This window comes from Physeter macrocephalus, chromosome 1 (genome assembly GCF_002837175.3).
Source record: "Physeter macrocephalus isolate SW-GA chromosome 1, ASM283717v5, whole genome shotgun sequence".
Taxonomy (NCBI): domain Eukaryota; kingdom Metazoa; phylum Chordata; class Mammalia; order Artiodactyla; family Physeteridae; genus Physeter; species Physeter macrocephalus.
In genome coordinates, this window is record NC_041214.2 from 90,079,603 (window position 1) to 90,106,900 (window position 27,298).

The 27,298-nt window shown below is 45.7% G+C and overlaps 1 protein-coding gene across 3 annotated transcripts in view; it reads right to left on the reverse strand.

Moving 5' to 3' along the window:
• Positions 1 to 27,298, reverse strand: part of KALRN (kalirin RhoGEF kinase) — a 683,571-nt gene that overhangs the window by 35,083 nt on the left and 621,190 nt on the right. For 2 of the 3 annotated variants that reach the window (XM_024120242.2, XM_028492957.2), the window contains exons 4-15: positions 21,315 to 21,445; positions 16,767 to 16,833; positions 14,799 to 14,902; positions 14,548 to 14,617; positions 14,140 to 14,226; positions 13,192 to 13,284; positions 12,373 to 12,423; positions 11,424 to 11,501; positions 7,895 to 8,080; positions 7,353 to 7,524; positions 3,394 to 3,632; positions 1,169 to 1,426 (exon numbers count right to left, since the gene is read on the reverse strand). In XM_024120242.2, the coding sequence (XP_023976010.1) occupies positions 1,169 to 1,426; positions 3,394 to 3,632; positions 7,353 to 7,524; positions 7,895 to 8,080; positions 11,424 to 11,501; positions 12,373 to 12,423; positions 13,192 to 13,284; positions 14,140 to 14,226; positions 14,548 to 14,617; positions 14,799 to 14,902; positions 16,767 to 16,833; positions 21,315 to 21,445 (1,536 nt within the window). Of the gene's footprint in view, positions 1 to 1,168; positions 1,427 to 3,393; positions 3,633 to 7,352; positions 7,525 to 7,894; positions 8,081 to 11,423; positions 11,502 to 12,372; positions 12,424 to 13,191; positions 13,285 to 14,139; positions 14,227 to 14,547; positions 14,618 to 14,798; positions 14,903 to 16,766; positions 16,834 to 21,314; positions 21,446 to 27,298 lie in introns of those variants that run through there. The other variant, XM_055084868.1, reaches the window with a different exon arrangement.

Below are 27,298 nucleotides of genomic sequence, written 5' to 3' on the forward strand. Positions count from 1 at the left end.
GGTGACCGCACAGCGTGGAGAGCAGTGGAGGCCGCAAGCCAGCCCACCGCCTTTTACACTAGCCACTGGCTTACGTCAGCACCTCAAGGTCGCCCCGCTGGACAGCATCCGACCTGCATCATCCCTCACCTCAGAGGTTAGAGAGAACACACATGGGCTGCTTAGAAGGAAAGGCTAGGGTTGGACCTCTGGCCACAAAGGCACTTCTTGTGTAGGAAAGAACTGCCAATGCATTCAACCAACTCTTAAAGAAAAAAGAAGAAGAATCGTTTGTACATTTAGAAGTCCCAGAATAGTGCACTGAGGAAAAAGGGTCACTAGTCTTGAACCTCATTAAAACATGCTCACGGTGAAAATTTATTTTACATATTTAAAATAGTACATTTAAAATTATTAGTTACATTACAGGTACAATGATGAACATTGTGACTCTCCATTATATTGCACAGCCTGACTTCATCCATATGGGTTTCTTTAAATAGTGCAAAATACTTTATACAGGAATGTGTTTGGAAGGGTCTTTGCAACCAAAATAAGGAAAAGAAATATCTTACAAATGACCATGAACATATATTAAAGTGACAGGGGAGGGGGAAAGTCAAAAAAAAAAAAAAAGTTACAATCTGTACAGAGGAATTGCCATAGACAACCAAAAAGTTCCCTCTCTCCTGGGAGAAGCAGCAGGCCTCTGACCTATACAGGTCTGGCATTTGTGCTAAGGTAATTTTTTGGTGTCAATCAAAAAAATATATATATATATATCAGTAACTCAATACAATATAAATAGAAGTCCAGTCCAGTGAATCCTGTGGTGGGTCAAATGGAGCAACAGGAGGCATGCCTTTTGTCACCTAGGGTTTCAGTAGGGTTCTTTTCTTAACAAGCGGGGGAGAAAAGAAAAAAAAAAAAACAAACAGAAAATTACAAATGAAAAGGAAAGAAACACCATCACTGTAACCACCACCACCAAAAAAAAAAAAAAAAAAAATCGGAACACTCCAGCCCGGTTGCCCCCTGCTGCGTGTGGTTCCAGCACTCAAACCTTGGTTCTGGTGGCACTGTCAAGAATAAGCAGCAGTAATTCCCTACCGTGTGTTTGCATTTTTGTGTTCGTTTTGAATTTTTTTTTAATCCACATACTTCTCTCCCGGGGAAGCCAACGAGGCACTTACTTGATGCTCCCGTCACTATTTTCTGCGGCTGCCGTGGCTTTGGTGAGGGGTGCCAGGATGTTGCCTGGGACCCAGCCCTCGGCGGCGGGGGAGTGGTCGCTGGCGGGCTGGTACACCAGGCACATGTTCTGCTGGTTGATGGCAAGGACCTGGACCACCTCACCTTGGCTCACACAGATTTCGTTCTCCTTCAGTGCATAGTAATCTTTGATCACGGCCATGGATGAGACCCCATTGCAGCCTCCCAGGTCGCTCTGCCAGGAGACAAGGGCGAGAGGGACACAGACACAGGAAGGCTGGTTCACATGGGCTTGCTCTGCATCCTAATGTGTGGTTGAAAGTCAGCCCTCTCGCTAGCAGGGTAAATGGCAGGCAGAAAATTAGCTTGAGAAATGGAATTATATTCATAAACGGGCTCTTAAAATGTATTTTATTTCTAATGAAAAAGTCTCATTAATATTGTAAGTGAGGGTGAAAAGGTGGAGATACTGCCCAGACTTAGGTAAAGGTATAAACACTCCTTCCACCTGGGAGTCCCTCCTTAGCATGCATCTTCCCACCAGCATCCTCCAGCTCATGGAAGGAAGACTGTGGCACAGACACAGGGATACGTAAGCACCTGGGCAGAGTGAGGTCAGGGCAAAGGTCAGGTCAGTGGTCACCATCCCCCAAAGAAAAGAACACAGGCTCTTTGATACGTGTTTTTCTTCCTTTTGAAAATGCAATGGTCTTACTCTACATTCTGACCCTCCCTGAGACAGGAGTAACAATGAGACATTTGCCCAATTCAAAGGCAAGGCCATGACCTACCCTGACCCAACTCCTGTGGGAAGAGAACTCCAGTCCCCTTGTATTCATTAATATGAAGGGTCCTGCCTCCATGACCTTTGCACATGACTCTGCACCAGGGAAGCTGCTTCTAGACAGACCTGTAACTTCCACAGATGCCCGGCTGCCTCATAGAGCATGGTGAGAGCCAGAAATTCTTCAGTAAGTTAATGTGACTTCAACTTATTCACAAGGGCAGGGGATTTTTAAGATGAAAAAATAATTTCCAGCTGATGTGATAAAATAGGTCAGTATAGTTACTCTTACACAGAACTGAACTTAGACATTAATAGTTAATTTAAAAAAAAAAATTAGGAATTCCCTGGCAGTCCAGTGGTTAGGATTTGGCGGTTTCACTGCCATGGCCTGGGTTCAATCCCTGGTCAGGGATCTAAGATTCTGCAAGTTGTGCAGTGTGGAAAAAAAAAAAAAAAAAAAAATCAACATCATCTAATAATTTGGGTAAGAAAAATAAAACTATAAGGTGGGAACATGTAGGTAAAAAATGCACATGTTCCCATTCACAGACCCATTGAGTTCTAGAGGAAACAGGCCTGATGAGATTAAGTAAACTGCTGAGGTTCTAGGGCAAGTCGCAAAGTTCTGAGTTGCAAAATTTGGAATAGAAACCAGATCGCCTGACTTGGGATCTAGCACTTTTCCCATTCATTGTCATTCCTACTACCTGATGGGGTCTAATCCAAGGCTAGCTTCCCCCATTCACACACTGATGGGCAACATCCTCTTGCTGCTTCAGCCAATGGGCGTGAGCTCGCTTCAGTAGCTCACCATTAGAAAGGGCAATCTCTTCAAGATGTCAAACCCTAGAGTTGCGACTTTTAGATGATCCACACCACAACTCCTCTATTTGCTACAAATCATAATTGCCACTCCAACATTACCATATTTGTATAGTGTTTCTGCAGATGACAACAGCCCTTTAACACAGAGTATCTGGACGGCGGGGGAGGAGGGTAGTGGAGAGGTAGGGAACTGGTTTAACTCACTCAATTTGCAGGGGAAGAAAGAGAAATCATTGAGATTAGGCTGTTATTTAGTGGGCTCTTCCTGCTAAAATGATCAGCATAAAAAGATGCTACTTTAGGGCTTCCCTGGTGGCGCAGTGGTTGAGAGTCCACCTGCCGAGGCAGGGGATGTGGGTTCATGCCCTGGTCCGGGAAGATCCCACATGCTGCAGAGTGGCTGGGCCCGTGAGCCATGGCCGCTGAGCCTGTGCGTCCGGAGCCTGTGCTCCAAAATGGGAGAGGCCACAACAGTGAGAGGCCCGTGTACCGCAAAAAAAAAAAAAAAAAAAAAGATGCTACTTTATAAAGTAAGCCCAGAGGCTGTACCCTCAAAGCGGTGAGGCTGGCAGTAGTGGGCTGTCACTTACCTTGGTGGCCTCAAACTTGTCCCCAGCCTGGTGGTAGTCAAACCCTGAACTGCCGTTGGAGGTAGATATCTTCAGGGGTGGCAGAGGCGGGTTACAGCTGGAGCCCTTTGGGGGCTTCTCGGAGCCCACGGGGATGGAAGAGTAAGGCCTGGGGCTGGCTTGGGGAACCCTAGCAGGCTGGGACCTCATCATAGCTGTGTTCCTTTCTTTCCGCTGATATTCAATGGGCGACTGTAGGGCTGCAGGGGAAGAGCAGACCATTACTCTCAGCTTTGGAAATCCCATAAGCTTTGGAGGCTTATGAGGTACAGGCTTTTGTGTGAGGCAGAGTGAGGATACGTGAGGAAGATACTGCCCTGTTTTTAAAGAATGTATAATCCACCGAGAACTATTCTTAGTTTTGTCTAAATGATGAAAATGCAAAAACGAAATGGTGCAAAAGGAGGGAGAGGGGGCTCTGTAGTACGTGTGTGCGTGGGCGGACACAGGGACGGGTAGGGTGGTAGTAGAGAGCTTCAGAAACTGCCAGCCATCAGGCCCTGACATGCAGCCTCTGCAGCATGGAAGCAAATGGGAAGTGGGTCTGGGCAACAGGATGGAGTCAGATTCCCTGGAGCACAGAGCCAAGTGGGTCTCTGTGGAGGAAGAGGAGATGAGACAGGTAAGGGAAGTTGGAGGTGCCATGATGTGAAAGATCTGGAAAGCAGGTGAATGAGTCTGGATTTAATTCTGAAGTTCATGAAAAGTGACTGAATTAAGTAAACGTTCATGTTTTCAGTGCAGGTGCCAGCACCAGAGTACACCTGAAGAATGTTAACCTTGCAGCGGGTGCGGGGAGGGATCGGCCAGGCTGATTAGGAGCCATGAGATAGTGAAGGGGAGGGGCCGGACCTGAGCAGAGCCATGGGAACGCGGAAGGGGTGCGGTGCGGCAAGCGCTCCAGAGGGAGCTGAGGTTGACACAGCCTAGATGGGAAAAGATGGCAAGAAGCCAGGGTAACTTGGGTTTGGAGGCTGGGAGAAGTGGTGGTCAGTGGAACTCTGGAGAAAGCTGCTTTGAAAGGAAAGAGGTGAGCTTTGTTTTCCTGAGTTTAAGATGATAAAGTTCCAAGGTCTTAGTACCAAATGTAAAATAGATAGCTAGTGGGAAGCGGCCGCAGAGCACAGGGAGATCAGCTCGGTGCTTTGTGACCACCTAGAGGGCTGGGGTAGGGAGGGTGGGAGGGAGACGCAGGAGGGAAGAGATATGGGAACATGTGTACTTGTATAACTGATTCACTTTGTTGTAAAGCAGAAACTAACACACCATTGTAAAACAGTTATACTCCAATAAAGATGTTAAAAAAAATGCCAAAAAAAAAAAAAAAAAAAGAGGTACAGCCAGGCAAAAGCCATACAGGTCAAATTCTGTAACAGTGACTTCAAGGCTGGCCCGATTATGCTGTTTCTGTCAGTGTTCACTGTAACAAATATTTAATTGGGTTAACAGCTGGGGCCCAGGGAACTTTCTATTATAAGGATATTTCCATAGTAATAGGTATATACTTTAATAGGACTCAACATATAGTCCACACTTCCTTTCTATTTGAGGTCTCAGGAGGGAAAGGTTGGCTCTGAGGTGCCTGCATGTGTGTCTACAAGCAAAAGCCTGGTCCCAGTCCATCGTCACATCCTTGTCTTTTGAGTGTGTCAAAGTGCTGAATAGGCTGCTGCCAGACCTCAGCCTTTCTCCCTGGAGAGCATTAAATATTTAGGTATTGAGAATCTAGTTCATTAATAGCTCCATAATTCACTATAATTAGGCAAAAGGTCTCTTGGAACCATGTACAAGTCTGGATAACTGACTATGCCCAAAGAAGTACTGCTCCAAGTTTGAAGCAGACAGCAGACAGTTGTGAAGCAGGCCGTAGCAAACTGATTTGATGAATCATTACCCATCTCATGGAAGTGGGGTATTGATTATATGCAATAACTGTGCTAAAGTGTTTGAAAATAGTATGTCTTCTTAAATAAGCTGCATAGAAAGTCTGTGCTCTTCAAGGGCCTCAATCTGCATAACTTAGGTCTTAGGATCAGGAAAGCTGCACGTCTTCGGATAGGGTTTGCATCTGGCTGATGGATACAGTGTCTTATACCTGGTCCTGTTTTTTTGCTTTGTTTGCTGGGGAACTCCTAGACAAATGTGTGCCCTACCACTAGCAACTATACTGCAGTTTTGGGGTTAGAGCCTAATTTTAAGTTATACAAGTTATACAGTTCTAGGTTCCAGTTCTTGTTTTAGCACCTACTGTTTTTGTGACTTTGGACCAGTTTCTTAACCTCCCTGAGCCTCCTTTTCCTCACCTGAAAAATACAGGATGATATTACTTAGCTTTCCACACTGATGTGAGGATTAAGTGTGGTAACACATGTGAAATGCTCTGCATCGTGCCTCGCACAGAGAAAGGACTCAATATATAGGAGCCATTATTGTTACTCAATTATTTCTGGTTTCAACTTATTGTCCTACCTTATTTTTCTTTTGTCCTGAATTGAGGAACTTAAAAACCTCATTCCAGCTTAGAATCTATCAGAAATTCCTACTAGAATGCAATTTAATGAATGTATTTTATACATGCACATGTTTTTGCTTAAAATTATTTTATCCATAGAAGCATTAATTCAATGTTGTATACTCAAAAACTGTGAACTATATACAGCTTTCATTACTATCCCTCAGGACTGGGCTGGTGTTTAATTTTAGACTCTTTAGAATGAGAAAGAACCCTCGAGATCACTCAGTTTCGTTTTTTTCACCAAACTGTTCTACAGCTGGGGGACCAGGGGCATGGCCCCCAAATACTCTCTGTAAGTGTGTAATTGCTTTGAAGTCTCGTGTTCTATCTTAAAAAGGCAAGGCATTCTGCTCCATAATCTCTTTTTATTTGTTTTAAAATAAATACAACTGTGTTAAATCCCTTACCATGGTGTACAATTGATACCTGGTAATCTCACAAGGCTCTCTAGTGTTATCTAGAGATAACTTGGGGTTTGGCAGGCCAACTCAAATTCCCCTTTGCTCCCAACAGAGGCGATCGCTAACTCTAAATTTCAGTAATACCTTGAAACTTCCCAGAACAAACTGTCAATTACACAGAGAATGACGCTCTCTATGGGAGGTGTGCCACGTTTTCCTGCTTCCAGTGCTGCAGAATAGGTCTTTCACAAAAAAAGCCAACTGAGGCCCAGAGAAACATCATGACTTGCCCAAGGTCCATCCCCACAGCACTGAGTTCCGTGATAACACCCAGCAAGTGCTCTATTTGCATCATTTGAAAGAGACCGGATTCTAGACTAGAAAAGGTGACACACCCAAGGGTGGACATGTATGTGTAAACATGGGAGCACATATGGCCATACAGTACTCCTTCAGGTCCACAGAGAGCTTCAATCTCTGTGTAATTGATAGTTTGTTCTGGGAAGTTTCAAGGTATTACTGAAATTTAGAGTTAGCGATCGCCTCTGTTGGGAGCAAAGGGGAATTTGAGTTGGTCTGCCAAACTGCCAGTTATCTCTAGATAGCACTGGAGGACCTCTGAGATTACCAGCCATTAGCTACTAAATGGAAAAATACACGTCATTGATAGCTGGCCCCCGAGACAAAGAGGATGTGCCCATTTCAGACTTCTGCCCCAATTATTACCGGCTGGTAATGGTGGCACAAGGCTCATCCTCTATGTCAAGGCTCCAAGAGATTATGTCTTCTTTTGGAAAGATGGCCTTCTTTATCATGCCCCATCTGCCCACTTGTGTATTCAGGTTCAGAAAAATTCTACACGAAGTGTTTCTGAAAACTACAAAGTTGGAATGCATATAAATGTGATTGGGGCTCATAACTCACCATGAGCCCAGACCCAAGGAGGCTCAGAGGTGTGGGGTCCCCTGAAAATGGCCCGGCAAGAAGCCAGACCCAGTACTCACCATTTAAGAAGTCTCGCTGTGTTTCTAAGACTTGATTGATGTCCTGCACCCAGGCCTGCTGGATATCAGAGTTGGCGGCTTGCAGGATGACCCTCTCCGAAGTCTCCCTGTTCATGAGCGCAAACTTGCAGGGGTCATTGTCCACATTCTCCTCCAGGACCAAGTAATTCATCTGGAAGAAACCAAGGTGATCCTTTCCATACTAAGCAGTTTAAAAAAATCAACAACCTATTACAGTTCCTCAAAGTTTTTATTTCAGGAAATGTTTCCAAAAATGTGCCCTGAATCTAATAGCTTAAATACTTTGGTTTCTGTCTTTGAGTGAACGACATGATCTTGGAGAACCTGCAGGGTCATGTTAGAGACTGGCACCGAGCCTGTCACTTTTCCTCACAGATAATCAACCTTCAATCCCGAAGGTTACTAGGCTGAAAGATCTTCAATGTTCTGGATCCTCACTCATGCCAGTGTCTCTGTCTTAGGGAAGTGGCTCCCCCAGTGTGACTCTTCCTTGCCCCTTCTCATCCCCACCTGATCCTCACCTTGATGCTCCTTTTGAACATGTAGCCTGGGGTGAGGGATCCCTTCCTGAGCAGTTCACTGAAGATGACAATTTGCTCAAAGAGGAACACACGCCTCTCCTTGGTCCGCGACTGCATGCCGGCATCCAGCTCAATCACGTAGAATGTATCCTGCTGCAGCAGCTTGCCCTGAGCAGTCAGGGTGCCCTGACGGAAAGAAGGACTGGGGTGAAGTAAGTGAAAGACAGGGAGATGACCACAACCCTCTAGGTCACAGAACCTCCCTCTGTGGGGACATGGACAGCAGACCTGACAGCAAAAGCCTCAGGCTCTAGTAAGAGACTGAATCAGGGCCCACCCAGACATCTAGGGCAGACTGTGGCCACCTTCCCGTTCACACAGGGCCCTGGAGGGAAGGGAAAGAAGGCTACGGAACCACTAAGAAGCAGCTCCAGGAAAACACCAGAAGGAAGGTAAAATTATTAGCTAAAAAGATGTTTGGGAATTATGCTGGCCCTTCTTGTTTTTTATTAAAAGGAGAACAGAAAGTAGATGATGCTGGAGCTGGAAGTGGCCTTTCTGTCCTCGGAGCTCTGAGAGGTGTGCCTGCCTGGCCCTTGCAGCCAGGACCTGGGGCGCTAGCCATGAACCTAGAACCAACCTGGGGCCAAGGGAAGTGATGGAGGCTGGACCACAAAAAAAAATCAGATGAGTCAGGCTCCTCTCTTCTATTATTTCAGGATGGGGAAATTCTGAGGTCTTAATCTCCTGCTACAGATCAGCAGGTACAGTTGAGATACTATCGACAGGTGCCTGTATTTCAGTGCCTCCAGTTGCCAGATCACTTGACACTCAGGGTAGGAGGTGAAGCCTATCTGGTTTGCCAGTTCTAACCAGATTTTCAGAAACATCGTCACATCTTCAAAGGGAATATGGCCTAACCCAGCAAGTCTTCACGGATGCTATTGCTTTTTCTACTGTTCTGCAACAAGAAGACACTGGCATCTGAGACAGTGGCCGGAGGGCCTCCTCTGAACTGTACTCTCAGGTGACAACTTTTGCCCTTTAGTGCAAATGTGGGCTATTCTCTGTATGTGATGCCTTGTTCCAAACATTACCCAATACACAGGCCATTTTCCTTTCATGTTCCTGAGAAACGCCTGCCCTCTGCTTGGATTGTGGTTCCTTACTGTCAAGGTCAGCAGCCAAACAGGCTTATCTCTACCCTGGTCCAAAGTTAATATTAAGCCAGTGACTAGCTCTAAAAGCTCTATTAATATTACATAAGAGCCTGACCCATGAGTTATAGCCCTGTCAATGCTAAAGGGAAAGCTAGAGGATTTAAAAGGGAGAGAATCTAAGGGAAGGGGCTAACTTCTCCCTGACCCAAAGCCACGGACTTCAGAAGGAATGGAAGTACGTTCATGGTCCTTCCCAATTAGCTGAAGGAATGCAAAGCATATTCTCTAGGGCTTGATGAAAAAAGGAGATGGTGGTGCTCGATTGAAAAGAGAAAATAATTTTCCACCCTCCTGTGTGTGGCCTTCTGTGGACACACGAACATGCACAACACAGTTCCTGTGAAGTCTGACTTGGGTCAGAAGGTACATCAGATGCTGTTTCTCCTGTCAGTGGTCAGTTCCTCCAGAGACCAACAGAAAGTCAAGTCAGACTCCTGCTCAGAAAAACACAGGGACATCAAGGAAGAAGAGCAAAAGGAATTACTTTGTTCAGAATAGGCTCAGGTCTGGCATAATTCCAGGGAAACAGGTAAAACGTCACCTAGCATGACTAAAGAAACATTGTGTGAGAACTCCGGGTGAATTACTGCTGCATGACCCTGCTTCTCGAATGCCTCATGTCTACTGTGGAGAACAAGAACCTGTGAAAAAATCAACAGCAGAAAGGACCCTCCACATAGCTCCTGGTCACAACAAATCAATGGAAATCAGACAGGGACACCAGGATGGGCGGCAAGGGCAAAAAGGACAGAAGAATTTGGCTCAAGACCATCGTGAATCCAACTCATTAACCCAAACCTGAATATAGCATTTCCTAACTTTAGTTGTATACCAGTCTGCCTTATGTCTATTTTATTCTAGTTTAGCCAGAGGAAAAAAATGAATAATGAAATCTTGCAGGATTACTGGGAAACAGGATTAGAAGATCCACGTCTTTCTCTAAGGGGCTCAACAACAACTAAGCACCAGTCAATAACTGCATCAGTTCCAGTTTTATCGTATTAATATTTAAAACAGATTATGTTTAGTTAGAAGTTTGGATACAAATTAATAACAGCCACTTATGAAGTTTAAACCAGCAAAGTCAATTTGCTCTTCTAAGGTTCACTGTTATGGGTTGCATTGAATCCCCTCTCCAATTTGGATGTTGAAGTCTTAACCCCCAGCACCTCAGGATGCCACCTTATCAAAAGACAGAGCCTTTACAAAGGGAATCAAGTTAAAGAGAGGTCATTATGGTGAGCCTTAATCAAACATGATCGGTGTCTTTATAAAAAGGGGAAATTTGGACACAGAGATATGTAGAGAAGGAAGGCTTTGTGAAGATACAGGAAGAATGCCATGTGAACATGAAGACGGCCATCTACAAGCCAAGGAGGGAGGCCTGGACAGACCCTTTCCTCACAGCACTCAGAAGGAACCACCCTTGCCTACACTTGGATCTCGGACTTCTAACTTCTGGAAATGTGAGATGATAACATTTCTGTTGTTGAAGCCACCCAGTCTGTGGTACTTTGTTATGGCAGCCCTAGCACACTAGCATATTCGTTGAAATCCAAACCCTGGGTACATAAAGCTGTTCCTCCCAAGACTTGATTCTTCTCGTCAAAGAATAGAAATGTGCACTGTGATGTTTTAGAGCTTTAAACATTCATTTAGCTAAAAAGCCAGCCACTTTGTAGACCCGTTTACTAGAACCACCCTCTGCAAAACCACGTGTTCCATTTTCCCTCTGGTTCTACTCTACGTAGTCCTGCTGTCCCTCACATTCCCGGCATTTCTCAAGCAAGCAAGAAAAGGGAAGAGGTCACTGGCAGGTCCATAGCTATAAAGAATTTGGGGCCTTTCCAAGCCCCTTGCAATCCTGACTGCAGTTTGGTTGACTTCCTCTGACTGCCTTGTCACTGGAGGTCCTAAATAGGTGCACCTTCCAGGCCTGTGATCCGGAGGGGCCCGGGCACAAGGGCAAACGCGGTGAGTGAGAGAGGCAGAGAACACGCGCACAGGACTTCAAAGGGAAGCCTGCGCTCCTGCTGCCCTGAAGGGAGAGGGCTAAGAAGCCTTCTTTTTTTTTTTTTTTTTTTTTTTTTTTGCGGTACGCGGGCCTCTCAACTGTTGGGGCCTCTCCCGTTGCGGAGCACAGGCTCCAGATGCGCAGGCTCAGCGGCCATGGCTCACGGGCCCAGCCGCTCTGCGGCATGTGGGATCTTCCCGGACCGGGGCACGAACCCGTGTCCCCCGCATCGGCAGGCGGACTCTCAACCACTGTGCCACCAGGGAAGCCCTAAGAAGCCTTCTTAAGGGCTCACCTCAAAGCCCTGCAGGCGCCCCAGATTCATCATGTCGTTGCAGCGTTTTGGAACAAGGCACATTAACTCCACTGCTTTCTGTGGGAAAGAACAACAGCAGTCAGGATGGGGAGTAGCACTCGGGTAGAGGGCTCGGCAGTTCCATGCTGGAAGCCAGGAGCCTCCTGGGGGCTCCTTGATCCTAGGAAAGGACACTGGTCCCTGCTGTCCACTTCAGAGGAGGGAGGGCTTTCCTGTTCTAAGTTGGGGGGTGTTGGTCATCCGTGCAGGGGCTCCACGTGAATCAGTGACCACATGTGGGGAGGATGCTAGCAGCCCATCCTTTTCCTAACCTTCCCACTTCTGTTTATCCATTTGCTTTCCTTCTTGCATTTTCTTTTTTCTCTTTGTTGCTCCCTGGCTGCCGAAGCAACAGCTTAGCCTCGCTTGTGAAATACTAAAGGTTTTAACCTAAAATAACCTGCCAGAATGGTCTGTAACCTCTCTGGCTTAAAATAATCCCCATGGTGACATTGTCTCTAAGGACTTCACTTAGGGAGTAATCCCCGGGGACGGGGGGAGGGAGTGAAAATGGAATAATTTATATGTCAGCCTCAAATAGCACCTGGATTCATGAATAAAGCTGCACAATGAAACACCCAATCTCTGCAGGGATGTTAGAGGGTTCAAATACCACCCTTTCGCACCACATGTCACTGGGAGCCACAAGGAGAACATGAGTAGGGCTAAGCTCTGGTCTGGCCCAGGACCGGATTCTCAAAAAACGTTCAATGTGCTCCTTAATACTTGCCACTCCACATCCTGCTGGGCAGCTGTTTGCAAGGGGCTCTTGCTGTCTGAGAGGAGCCAGCCTGGACTCTCCATCCTCCAGAGCCAATCTTTCCCCTTTAGGGGCAGACATCCAATACTGTCCCATAAGAGCCACCAGCATTACAAGCAGAAAACTCACCTCGATATCAGAACACTCCAAACCAGCCTTCTCGCTGTATCTCAGGAAGTCCTAGCAAGTGGGGGAAGCAGGGAGAGTGAAACCAGTTAGGAAAATAGAGCCCTATAAAAAACGTAGCATCGTAAAAACCAAGATGACACCCAGGAGACTTTCCTTCCCCACAGAGATGGCAATGCTTTGTAGTAGCTGGGATATGAAGCTGTGAGTCATGGTGGATGTAATCACACAGAGAAAACCGCCGGAATATTCAAAGATTCAAAGCTATGGGAAAAGGGCGGGAGGGGTGAAGGGGAGAGAAAGTGTGTGAATAGGGACAAAAGGGGAATGATGAGAAGAAGGAAAGGGACAAAGGACTGTCAAATCTCTCATTTGCTTCATATTTCTGTAAGACAAGTCAAACTAAATGATTTTAAAAAGTAAAAAAATGATCACATTTTAGGTTTTACTCATCTAAGGCTCCTAGGGCTTTGCCTTTCCTTTTCTTTCTCTGTGTATTCTACTCTGATTTTATGCTCTTATTATTTTTTAGTTTTTAAAGGTACCAAGTCAGTCAGTGATGGCAACAAAGTTAGAAAGTGATTTGGAAAAAAGAAAATCAAATAACCACCAACCTTAAGGAAGGAACAACAGGCATGCGATTTATTCAGGGGCAAAGCTGACACAAATAACCAGCCGGTAAAAGGTAAAAACCCACACATGCCCCCAACTAGTTCACAGGGAAAGTGTGGTGGAGACAGAACCTCGAGCTGACCTGGTCCCTAACTCAGAACCTGATGAAGACCCTGCTCTGGCCCTGAGCCCGGCTCACAGCCCTCTTACCTTGAGAAGCAGCTGATATTTTGTTATTCTCTGAATGGGCTTGATAAGGAAGTCGCTAAGTGTCAGCCTTTGATTTATCTCCTGTTTCACCTCCTGGAACACAAGGGAGCTACATTAGGGGAAAGGGAACCAAAGCATTGGGGTGCTCTGGATAGGGGTTCAAAGGCAAGGACGGCAGGTCTTCGTGTTTGCCAATAAAGGTTTAGAATCTTCAAACCATGCAATGGGTAGAACTGCCTACTCAATAGCTCATTTTGTTATTAATGACAAAGCACACCTCACCATCACCTTCTTACCTATCAAGCCCTGTCACACTCTGTGTCCTTACCCCAGTCCCAGGGACAAGCTGGCATGGGTGTTCTGTTCTCTCTCCCACTCCACGGAGAAGTCAGAAATGAAGGGCTTCCCCTGGGACACCACAAGCCTCCGGGCTGGGCCCTCAACTCAGATCTGCAAACACCCAGGCCGGGGGCTCTTTCCAGGTGATGGTGTTGCCTCTCCTCCAGCAAAATAAACACCTCCAGGTTGGGGCACAACAAACACTTTGAGGTGCTTGCCGGGCCTCGGGGAACGGGAGCAGAGGCTACGTACAAGGTGCTGTGAGCACCTCCGGGAGGAGGGTCCTCAGCAAGCGGCCTCCAGGGCCCGGTGAGGAAGAGCTTGGGCACAGTGGGCTCCAGGGTCACGGAAGGAGGACCGGAGCTTCTGCAGCGGGCTCTGCGTTACAGAGTCGTTCTGCCGGCGGGGGCTCTAAAAGCGGAGAGGAGCTCACGAGAACTTAGCCAAGAAGCTAACGGCTCTGTTGAGGAAGCCCTCCCTGTCCTGAGGGATGGACAGTGCCGTGAGGGGGCCACGCACGGATGGATGACGGCTGGTGTTTGTGAATGGGGCGGTCCCGGCCTGAGCGCCTTGCCCGCACCGTGGTTCAGCCAAGCCCGAGCAGCTTACTTCAAAGTAGGCGTCGTACTCAGCGACGATGTACTCGGAGCGCGGCTTATTCTGGCAGTACCACACGTAGATGTGCAGCTTCCGCTCCTGCAAAGGCACAGGGAAAGGCGCTCAGGCAGCTGTGCCTTGCGCATCTCAGAGTGCTAAGCTGGTCGACGGGCGGAGAGACAAAGGACAAAGATGTGGCCTGTGCTCTGGGGACGCACCAAGGCGGCTAAGTATTAAGGACAGAAGAGTATAAAACACAGTGGGCAAGAGCCCATCTTCCAAACTGCCAGGAAAGAGAGAAAAAACCCCAACAGCTCAGAGAGGGATGAGAAGGGAGAGCAGAGGAGGGAAAGGACAGTAAAATGCATGCAAAGGAGCCTGGTGGGAGGGGGAGCGGAGGGGCCGCAGGGCAACACTCACATATTTAATAAAGAGCTGTGCCAGTCTGTCTTGCTCCTGGATACATTTTTCCAGTTCACCCAGGAAAACACTATAAAAGGATGGAGAGAAGAGAAGGAAGGCACATTCTTCAGAACTGTATCGTTTCTCAATGGTGAGATGAATGACACAAGACTCTCCCCAAACCCCACCCCTAAGGTCAGACACAGGGGGAGGACAGGAGAGTCCGGGGTTCCAAGACCCCCTGATCCTCAGGGCAATGTAGCACTTACTCCTTATGCCAATCGTAAATCTGGTGAATATTTCCAAACACGATTTTATCCTTTCCTCGCATGTCCTCAGGGACACCCTTTTCTTCTATTCGCTTCATGAAGCCCTGCGGGGCGGAGGCAATGGTGAGTAAAGCATTTTCACGAGGAGGCTTTCTGGGCCGAGCCCCACCCTGCAGCCCCGTGGAAGCCCCCCACTGCGTGTGAGGAGGAGGGCAAGGGCTTCTGTGGTTTCTCTGCACTCAACCAGGACTTCACCCTTGTGCAGAGGGGCAGACAAAACTTCTGTGAAGTTCTGGGTCCCTTTCTTTGTCTCCAGCCCCCGTAAGAAAGCAGGACAAAGAAGAAGTAGTTGCCTGTTCTTCTCCCGTCTCCCAATCCAATTAATTACGTCTTTAAAGGCTTAAAACTAGATGTGTTTGACCTAGAAATAAGTCTTAATATGTGAATACTTTAGATTCTGTAAAGTGCTATCATATGTAATCTTTTCTCAGTTTTAAAATCAGGTTCTGAGGTTGTACCAGCATTTATCCCCATCGAAAGATGAGAAAGCCAGTGCATGGGGAATTATGTGATTTGTCTAAGTCACACCACTGATGTCTGACTTCCCTGGACCTCCGTCTGCAGATTCCCAAGCCTTCCACTTCCAGGCTGGACTGCTTATGGAGGCTGCTACACCTCTAGCTGCCCCCATCCCACCTTGGAAAAGAGGATAACTTTCCCCACGTTAGAATTCAAGTCTTCTATATGCCAGGTTAGTCTGTGTATCCAAGGCTCAGGACAGGTAAATACGAACCCCTAAATCAGCAGACTGCATAGGATGGGGGCTTACAGACCCAATGTAAGGAACCAGCAGGTGATTCAGATATCAGGCATTTACTTTTTAGACTTCACATCCTGTCGTTTATGATGATTAACAGCAGGGCTCTAAGGCGTCTAAATTATCCATTTACTCTCTTAGACTTTTTCCTCCAAGTGTCTAAATCCCCCTAAAGTAAACCCCTATGGAGAGAGCTGTTTTATTTACTATCAAGTTGACTTTTAACTGTGGACCTGCCAATCTTGCCTTATTGGTGGTTTTTTCTTTGTCCTCTTGGTAGCAAACTAGGGAAACATAGAAGCCCCAAGGTTTCACTAAGAGTGACCTGCTTGACTTGCTCAGTGCCCATGGTGGCTCATAACTGTGAAGAATATATGTCTGTATATATTCTTATATTTATGGTTTTATATATATATATATATATATATTTATAACTAGTATGTATATTAGTTAGATACCAATGAAAAGCTCTGGAGACAATAACTTGGTCACCTAAAACAAGGTGAAATGGATTCAGGTCTAACTAAGAGGCTGCAACATTTGGCGCCCTACCCTCCTCTAAATCTCTTATAATATTTCAAGGGGAAAAGAAAAAACTTACCTAAATATTCTATTTGATCTACTACCACTTTTAGTTTCATCTCTACAAATACCCAGGGAGAGTAAAATACATACTGTCAAGTTAAATCACCATGGGGCCGGGACTTCCCTGGTGGCACAGTGGTTAAGAATCCTCCTGCCAATGCAGGGGACATGGGTTCGATCCCTGGTCCAGGAAGATCCCACATGCCGCGGAGCAACTGAGCCCGTGCGCCACAACTACTGAGCCTGTGCTCTGGAGCCCACAAGCAACAACTACTGAGCCCATAAGCCACAAATACTGAAGCCCGCGCGCCTAGAGCCCGTGCTCCGCAACAAGAGAAGCCACCGCAATGAGAAGCCCGCGCACCGCAATGAAGAGCAGCCCCCGCTCGCCGCAACTAGAGAAAGCCCGCGCGCAGCAACGAAGACCCAATGCAGCCAAAAAGTAAATTAAAATAAATAAATAAACAAATAAATAAATAAACAAAACAAAACACCACAGGGCCCAGGTAGAGTCCAATATGCCACTGGTTGGGTGACCACAGACCCGCCCTGAGCCATGTACTCACCTCTACCACAATCCCCAGATCCTTGACATAGTCTTTCTCTGTCTGTACCAGTTCATTCAGGACAAACCTGAGCAGGAGATTAAGAACAGTGAGGGTTCCTCTTCACTGTGAAGCAAGAAATCTTCATACTGAAGTTCACAGGCAAGTGACTTTGGCGTCTCTATGACAAGACCACCCAAATCCACGCTGGGCACCCTGGGGGAGGTGCTGGCTGGTGCCCTCTGGATGAGAGGCCCCCGCTGCTGAGGAGCTGAGGGCACCGGGGCTGAGAAGGCTTTCCCAGATGGCAGCAACAGCCAGAAGAACCATGCTCACAACCCAGCATCTGTCTTCCTATTCCTTATGCTTCCTCCTCCCTCACCTAGAGCTGAATAGTTGTACAGACACAAGGCAGAAGGAATAACAGTCACTTGGGCAAAACTGAGTTATGAAAGCTTCGAAGCCAAGGGATCAGCGTGAGGCTTCTCCTCCTTCGCGTCAGCTCTGTTCTTTGCTTAACGAGAAGAGAAAGACATTTGTCTGATAAGCAACCTTTGGGCCTCAGAGACACCGTCATCAAGTGAAGTGTTTGAGATACAGAAGCTACAATTATTCAGATAGGCGTCCATGGTAACTGGCCTGCAAAAATCCCCCGTCAAGGCCAGAAAGCTTCCCTAATCACCACTTTCAGTGCGGCCACGTCCCCATCCCCGCCAGATGTGGGATTTAATCACTACGAGGACATTTACTTTCTTGGTTTCTTTCTTGTTAATGATTTCTTCCTCTTAGAACACTTGCTTTTGTGCCAGTTGCTTCATCTGGCTTTTCTCAAGCTTATGAGAAGGTAAGTACGATAAGCCCTAGTTTATGTAGATGGAAATACTGAGGCAGTATCGCCCAAGATGACAATGCGAGAAGCAGAGCTGCGATTTGAACCCAGTTGTACAAGAGTCCAAAGACTCTGCTCTTTCACTGTCGCCTGCTGCCTGGTTAAACTACTCAGACCGGCTCTCTGGAGTCTCTGAGGCGTCAAACCCAAACACTTCTTTCTTCCTGTCCAGACAGTAAAGAGCTGGACATAAAACACGTATGGCTGTGCACAGGGGCAGGGTAGGTGTACGCAGCTTAATGGAGTCTGATTTGTATTATCTAAGTTTGAAAGAGTTTAGCCTGGAGCCATACAACTGCATTTTTGACCCGAGTGGCAGAAAAGATCAAGTTCTAGGATGTCAAAGAGGGGCCCCAGACCAAGGGTAGTAGCCGTTCTGAACCCAGGAAGCAATTTCTCTGAAATTCTTGTCCATACAGCACAGAGAAGCCACCGAATCCCCGGGGCCTAGAGCCTCAGGGCGATGGGGAACACAGGCTTCTTTATCAGCATGCCCAGAACTTCCAACCAGCTCCCTCTCTCTGATACACACAATTATGTGTTTCAGGCCACAGGAAGGAACTGGCAAGGCCAAATAAAAGCATTTAAATGTATCTTTAGCATGGTCCGAGTCACCACTTGGAAGAAAGTGGTAGAAGAAAAACCACAGGAAAGTTAGAATGGGAATTTGGGGCTAGAAGGGCCTTCTGGAGATGAAGTCCAGCTCTCTGCCTCTGGGTGGTATTTCTATGCTAAGCTACCTGCTGACATTGAAGGGTGTCCTGGGCTTTCCAGCCTCTAGGGAAGAGGATTAGACTAGGTGCTGCCAGTGGACCTAGCATCTCCTCCCTTGAAGAGCTGATGAAAAACACTTGGAGAGATAATGACACATTAAAAGACATTCTGAAAAGGTACATAAAAGATTTATGCTACATGCATCTCAAGGCAGTACACAATCAATTGCCAAATAAACTGAACTGACAATAAAGAAATTTTTTTCATGTTCAGTTCTTACGAGTAAAGGTGATTTACAAAGTAAATGTTATTCTTTGGTCCAAACTAAACTTCTTCCAGCTACAGGTCAGACCTACTTCTGACGTCTATCCTTCACAATGGTAGGCAATGGCTGGTCTTCCACAGAAAATCTCTTACAGCCTTTGCACTGGCTGTTGCCTGTGTCGAGAATACTTTTCCTCCATGGCTAAAGGCTAGTTCCTTACCTCCTTCTGGTCTTTGCGCAGACCGCTTTGGTCAGAACCATTTAAAGCCACAACATGGCCTCATCCATACTCCCGATCTCCCTTACTATTTTTTCTTTTTTTCCAGCTTCTAACATACTACATGATTTATTTTAAATTTTGTTTATTGTATGATTTCTCCCATTAGAATGTAAACGTGTCATGAGAGCATGGACTTTTCTTTTGTTGTGATTGTTTGTTTTATTCACTGCTGTACGCCAAGCACTTGGTACATAACAGGTGCTCAACAAATATTTGTTGAATAAATGAGTGGCTAAAACTTGAAGACAATTAAGTCCATTCTTGGTTTTTTTCTTCTCCTGGACAAATAACTGTCTGTTTACATCTTCTCTCCATGGAGCTCTCATTAAACCTTTTCAGGGCTTACTGGATTGAGTCTCAATTCTCTATCCCCCCCAGCCTCCAGCTTCACATGGTGTTTACAATTAAACACCTACACATCCTCTCTTTCATCGTGACCATAAAGTATAGCAGAATAAGGGCAATATACAGTAAAAGGAATGACTCATTCTAAGACCTGGATTTTCGGGACACTGCAGGATGTGGAAATATGTGGAGGAGGGTGAGAGAGTGAGAAGAGGGGGAAGAAATGAGTGAATTGGGTAAAAGAGGCAACAAACCTTTGCCTGTTGGAGCAAAATGAGACAATATCATGTCTGGAAGCAAGACAATGACTTAAATGACTGCTCACAGGCCCTTTTACAAGAGTAGAGATAAGCTTTGCCAAGGAACACCTGTCACCTTAAAGGTTACCTCCCTAATATAAGCTTTCACCTTCCTGATATAAGTTTTGCTTTGGCTCGACAAGCCTGGAACATCAGCTCTAACCCTGCCTCATCTATGTAAAAACTGAAAAGCTAAGGAGAAGCAGCTTTGTACAAGTCCTAAGAAACTTCCCTTTGGGGATGGTATTTCTTTACCTCTATTCTATTCTTGGGGTTCCCCTGAGCACCCATAAAGTTAAGGGGGTAAATATGGAACCAGAGCGCTTACATGACACTTGCTCATTTCCATTAGGAGGTGACAGCCCTGCTCTGGGGCCAGGCCCTAGCTATGATGTTTCCTTGGTAACAGTTATAAATGGTCACTTCGTCTATCTGCAGGCAACAGAAGGACCTGGCCTCCTTTATTTTTGCTAATCTTCATGTCTATGACCAGGCTAAAGGAGTGACGAGTTCGAGGCAGAAGGGCAGGCTAATTAGCAACAGGGCAGGACCTTTTCCTCCTGCCTAACCCATTCTCACTGTGCTTACCATCTCTCACACATCAAGCTATGTGAAGACTCATCAGCAGCTCTCCGTGCAACACAGAGTGAAACCCTAAACAACAAAACTGAAGTTTTGGAGGGATTGCGGTTTTGCAGTAATGGTGTTGCTATCTTCTTGATCAAATCAAGTAATAGAAGATTGACTTCACATCACGGTAGATAACTCAAACCTTGCAAAACATATGGGTTCTTGTGAAATGGACTGCAATGTGAATTGTATTTACCCCTAACCATTCGAAAAGTAAAGAGGTTCTCTTGGAACTCAGCCCACAGTAGAATAAGTCAGACAGAGAAAGACAAATACTGTATGATATCACTTATATGTGGAATCTAAAAAATAAAAAAAACTAGTGAATATAACAAAAAGGAAACAGACTCACAGATACAGAGAACAAACTAGTGGTTATCAGTGGGGAGAGGGAAGGGGGAGGGGTAGATAGTCATAGGGGATTAAGAAGTACAAACTATTATGTGTAAAATAAATAAGCAAGGATATATTGTATAGCACAGGGAAATATAGCCAATATTTTATAATAACTATAAATGAAGTATAACATTTAAAGTTTGTGAATCACTATGTTGTACACCTGTAACATGTAATATTGTACATCAACTGTATCTCAGCTTTTAAAAATTGGGCTAAAAAAAACCCCCAAAACCAAATATTACTCTATAAAAAATTTTTTTTTAAATAAATAAAACCGCTGGAGAAGGGGTGGAGCTAGAACCCAGCCTGGTAGCCCAACAGCTCCCTTTTCATATACGTTACTTTCCTACATCTGGGGAAACATTTCCTCAGATGAAACTCCATCAGACTTTCTAACACGGAGTCTTTGATATGGGGCCACAGTAATGGTCCCATAGTTCCCTGACCTTTGTTGTTTTGTTTTTTATCAGCATGTTTTAAATTTCTAACAGATTTGGTTATAACCACACTGTCAGCAATAGCCCTTATCTTACAGAAAATATTTCAGCTGAAAATCCTTGAAGTCAGTGCCAAATAGCTCGTTGTTGATCAATGTCACACTGTAGAGACCGGTCACCTTTAGTTAGCACGAATGGTGCCAATGGAAACACAGTGTGGGGAATCCTTAATTCTCCCCAAACTTCACAGGACCCTGTCCCTTGTTCATTGCACACACGTGCACCAGGCTGGAGTCTGGGGAAGCACTTACATCCTGCCTCTCAGGGCCTTGGCTTTCTGTTCTTCCTCCAGGTTTCTAGGAGGTGTGGGTGGGGTCATGCCCTCATTCAGGCAGCCTGTGGGGTCTTTCAAGCTCCCCCGGTACGAGCCTCCTTCCAGACTCTGAAAAGAGAAGAATGAAGAGCCTTAGAGAAGTGTACATGGGAAAGTGGTCTGGAAGTCCTTGTGTCCCCCCAGCCCAGCCACAGCCAACTTGGTGGATCAGTAACAAAGGCTGTCCTCACTGAACTTCAGTGAAGCACCAGGAGGCTGGAGACTCCCATCTTCCTGCAACAGGGAGCCCAGAGCCGCCACCTTCTCAGGCAATTAGGATGTACTTGGTGTCAGGGGCCGCCAATTTCCCAGACATAATGAAAACCGTCAAAGTGACTGATCTCTGGGTAAGAACTCCAGAGGTAAAGCTAATCATCGCAATTCTACAACAAACAAGCAGTGAGAATAGAAAATCCTCACTCGTAGGACCACCAAATGTGAATTGACAAGGGGAGGGCAGTCATAGGAGAATTTGATCAGTAAAATCATGTTTGTTAAATCAGCTACGATTTTCTTTGAAGAGGCCAATGAGATGTACACAAGAAGAGGTAAGCAGACTTAGCCTTTTCTAAAAACATCTTTGCTAAGGTTATTTACCAAGGGCTTTCTTTCATTTATTAATCCCTTTCATCTCTTTTAATTAAGGTGCTGCAGGACGAAGAAACAAGTTAAAGGGGCACTTCCCTGGTGGCGCAGTAGTTAAGAATCCTCCTGCCGATGCAGGGGACACAGGTTTGAGCCCTGGGCCGGGAAGATGCCACATGCTGCGGAGCAACTAAGCCCACGTGCCACAACTACTGAGCCTGCGCTCCAGAGCCTGTGAGCCACAACTAGTGAGCCTGTACGCCACGACTACTGAAGCCCGCGCGCTCTAGGGCCTGTGCTTCACAACAAGAGAAGCCACCGTAATGAGAAGCCCACGCACTGCAATGAAGAGTAGCCCTGGCTCGCCACAACTAGAGAAAGCCCGCGTGCAGCAACAAAGACCTAACGTACCCCAAAATAAATAAATAAAATAAATAAATTTTTAAAAAAAGAAGAAAGAAAAGAAACAAGTTAAAGGGATTAATATGTTACTCTCGAAAGAGCTATGGGTAAAGGATTCTAATCCTAGATCTGCCAGTCCCTGGATGATTTTAAGTGAGACAGATAAAATTGTTCCATGCTTCAGTTTTTCTCAATTTTCAAGTTGGGTCTCTCCTTTCTACAGATTTTTAAGGAAAAGTCAGAGACAATAGGTGTACAACCCCTTGAAAAATTTAAAATGCTCTACAGTGGTGGGTTTCCCCCACTGCCCCCATGGATGGAAGTATTAACAATAAGGATGCTAAAAAATGGGGTCAATCTTAACATTTTAATAAGTGCTGTAGAAGCAAGAGCACGCAGCTTAGCATTTCATTATGCAAACTGGCAGAAACCATGTGGATAAACAGTAAGACTGGAGACCAAGGTAAAGGTGGGCAAATGGAAAACAAATATGGGAGAGTAATCCAAACTATCCACACAAAATGACTGTCTACTACAGCCACTGTTGTAGGAAAAGAAAAGGCTTTACTTTAGCAGTCTTTGAAAACATCAGCCCTAAGGTTAAAGTCACAAAGATCAAGAAGTGCCCCCAAAGGTAGTAGGAACAAAAGGCTTCAGCATGGTCTTAAACAACTCACACTTGGAGTATCTGTCATAAACTCACTTAGCTGCTGTATTTCAACATAGGCTGAATAGAGGTAGGAAAAGTCCAGGTAAACAAAACAAAAAGTGAATGAGGTGACCAGTGGGCCATTATATGAGAACAGGTGGGGATTATTAGAATTGGAGGCTGAAAAACTTAAAGCTGAGATGTCAACCTTCTTTCCCCCCACTCCATCCCCAAATCAACGGCCTGTGCCAAGGGCCAAACATGAATTTGTTACCAACACTAGAACCCAGCATTAAGAGGACAGGGTCTTCAAGCTCGAGAGAGAGAATTTCTTTTAACTTGACATGAAGGTATCTCACAGAACAAGTAATCAACCATGTCATCCAGAGAAGCAGCCTAGGCTAAAAATATAGAAAGGTCAAGAAGAGTTTAGCTAAATTTATAGATTCAGGATCTGTAAGCAGTTATTAAGGAAATGAGTGTTTGGTGCTGAGGTTTGACAAGCCACCAGACAGATAGGCTTTCCAATGACATGTGACATGTCCCCTGGTGCCACCACCAAAGACAGGCTCCCCAGGCAGATGGACCCAGCTGGTGACTGATCCAATTACATGCCTTTTACTTCCCCTCCCACCGTCCCCACTGTCCTGTTCTAGCCTTTGTTCTGTAGCTTGTTGGCTGGCAGGGTGCTGGCTGCAAGGCATGGGAAACAGGCTTACATCTCTGCTACAAGGCCCTTCCGTGGACCATCCATCTTGGCGTGGTCCACTCTCAACTCTTCTACAGAATGAAGGACATCTGAGGAGTCCAAAGTGTCACACAGGGAGATATGTTCCATCTCCTCTTGCCCGACCTGTTATATGAGCAAAGAAGCCCAAGTTATCTCTGGGGAAGGACTCTCTGGGATGGAGTTGAGGAAGGCAGAGGCAGTGAGAGAGGAAGGAGAGGGAAATATAGGGTTTGGCTAAGCTGTATGTTAGCTGTCTCAAATAATGGCATTGGCTATAAATACTTATAATAATTCAAGAGTGATTCCTTCTGAGAACCTGGCTACCCGTGCCAGAGTTGGGATACAAGGTCCCAGCCAAGGGAAACTCTGGGTGACCTGCAATTGTCTGTGCTGCTCCTTGGGGGACATGGGAAGTGATGGCTGGTTGATGAGTGGTGGGCTGTGCTGCCCAGGGAGGACTTCTGCCCTGTCTGGTGCTCAGGGCCACAGGAGTCTCAGCAGACAAAGGAAAAGGTGTGCAAAGGAGGAAGCAACAAATGTTGCAAATGGGTGCTCCTACAGCTGGTGCCATGTCAGGGAACAGAAATGCAAATAGGATTCACAAAAGAAGATTAAGTATGGAGGAAGGCTATTGCCACAATAAAAATGAACACGTTTCCTGTCAGCTCGATCTTGGACCACATACCCATAAGATGCCCTTCCTCTGGTCTCCTCCAAGCACCCTTCACACACCCCCGGAACAGCACTTATTACACAGTGTTATGACTGATTTGTTTGTACTTAAGCAAATATTTATTGTGCTTCTACTATGTGCTGAATATTTACAAAGTGCAGGAGAAATGAAGATGGATAAGACATGGTTCCCTGCCCACCAAAATCTAAGCTACAATGGGCATTCTTCTAGGTAGGAGGGGTACTATGGGGAGGATGAAAAAAAGGAGCAGGCAGCTCTATGATGGGATAGGGAGGGAAGGGAAAGGCTTAATGGAAGACGCAATGCTTGTCCTGAGTACTGAGAAATGGAAAGGATTTCACTGGATACACCAATGGAAGGATGATCCAGGCAGGAGGAACACCATGACTAAAGGATCAAGTTGAGAAACTACACGGGGCAGCCTGGGAAGCTGAAGGTCACATGGTATAGGTAGGATACAGAGGATGAAGTAGGGGGAGGGGGGGATTAGCAAGTAACTGTGTGTTATGTGAGTTGCGGGGAGTGGGTACTAGGGAAAGAAGAAGTAGGGAGTGAAACAGACAACGCTGGAGAAGGATGCAGAGATCAGATCATCAGAAGCCTTGTGTGTAGCATATAATCTGCAAAAAACCCAAATCACTATGCTGAACACCTGAAACTAACACAAGATTGTAAATCAACTATATTTCAATTAAAAAAATAAAAAAGTAGAGACTTTACCTTCTAAGACCAATGATGGGAGAATTTTAAGCAGGAAAGTAACATGATTGGATTTAAGTTTTAGAAAGATCGGTCTTAATGCTCCTAAGAGCTTTTCATGACCTGGGAAAATGTATCTGATATGACAGTAAAGGAAAACAGGACTTAAGCTTTATATACTCTGTGATTAACTACATTATTTTTAAAATATCTAAATTTCAACACTGACTATGTCTAGATGATGTTATTATGAGATATAATTTGTGTTTAAACTCTTGTCATTTTTCCAATTTTTCTTGAATGAGCATATAATGCTGTTATTACAGAAGAGAACTATTAAAAGTTTTTTTAAAAAGGAAAAACGAAAGAAAAGCAAGATCCCTCCAGCAGTCATGTGAAGACACGTCAGGCTGAAATCAGGGAGGAAATGGTTGCAACAGTCCAGGCAGGAGAGGATTTTGAGCATCAACCCTTGACTGTGAGCTCCATTAAGGAAGGGTCTGTGCTGGCAGGACTGGCACATAGTAGGACTCCAAGAATTTATTGAATGAAACTCAAAGTTTTATATGAAACCTCTCAGTCAAAGCTCATCTGATAAAACAACAGTCAGGGAGCTGATCCAGCACCACCTACCACAACCAACCCCTTAGCTGTCCCACCCTTTTATACAAATTAGTATAAAATCTCTTGACAAAAAGTATTAGATCTTAGTCATTCCCAGGCAACTTGGGGGTAAGGGTAGGGAAGACATTTTATAGTAGAAAAACTGAAATCTGGATTTTTCAGGCAAATGACATTACAGGTTTGTGACTTTGGGTTAAAGTTTTTTGTTGGATAGCTAAGCTATTCCATTTTAACAAGCTCAGGAATCTTTTCCACAGAGGGATGCCAGAGGAACTCAGTTCCTGAAAGCATACATCTACATATTGGATATGTTGGGGGGTCATTATTTCCTCCCGTCTGGACAATGAACTTCTGTTAATTCTACTTTACCTTTGACAGAGCAAGCTGATTCATCTAAAGGAGAGCAAAACACCCACACAAATGCAGCCTTGCCCTAGCCACGTTCTGTGGCCCACAGGTTGACCTAGGGAGGTGAATGCTATCAAAGTAGGAGAACCAGAGGGCAGGAAGTCTTGCTGAAGCAGGTAGGACTAATTCTCAGGATGCCAAGCCAGCAGGTAGACTGAACAAGAGCTCAGTCCTGGCCAGTCCCTTCCCTAAAGATTTTCAGGATTTTCGGCCAAGGGTCTGCGAGTGCCATCCTGAGCCCAGTAAACTACTGTGATGTGCCACCTGAGGACCGGAGCTCAAGGAGGAGGCTTTCTTTTTAGGGGCCTAAACATTCATCTCAGGCAGGTGATGGAATCCTGGGCTGTTTAGAAACACACTAGATTCCCATACAGCCAGGAATCTCTTGCTTCTCAAACTTGAGGAATAAAGCCAAATTACATAGATTGCTAAGCTATTACCCTGCAACATTCACCCAACCACGGATCTACTGACTGACAAATACTGTGTCCCTGTGTTCAGGGTGTGACTACAGAAGATAAAAGTATGACTGGTTCCCTTTCCCTGCTCTTCACAATGCAAACGAGCTAAGAGCTAACATTTGTGGGATGCTCACTTATCAGTTTACAAAGTGCATTCACACCTTACTCAGTCTTCAACATAACTCTCCTGAGATAAGATTCAGGTGGACAGAATCATCCTTGATAAGTGAGATAAAAGAGGGGCCCAAGTAGATGAAGTAACTTGCCCAGGGCTACGCAACAAGGAGCAGAAGCAGGCCTAACATCTAGGTCTTCTGATTCCTTATACACTCAGCGCCACCACCTAACATCTAGGTCTTCTGATCCCTTATACACTCAGCGCCACCGCCGCCAGTCTCTATGTCTAGGAAAAAATGTATTAAAAATCACACAGGAAAAGCAGGGGGAGCCTTAGTCCTGGCTTAGAGTTAAAGGCAATACCTTAATACAGAGCCCAGAAAAAGTATTTGAGCTCTCTTTGGGGGGAGGTGGGTAGGCATGCTCTCTTGGCAAACAAAAGCACTGATTAAAGACCAAGGCTGGGGCTTCCCTGGTGGCGCAGTGGTTGAGAGCCCGCCTGCCGATGCAGGGGACACGGGTTCGTGCCCCGGTCCGGGAAGATCCCACGTGC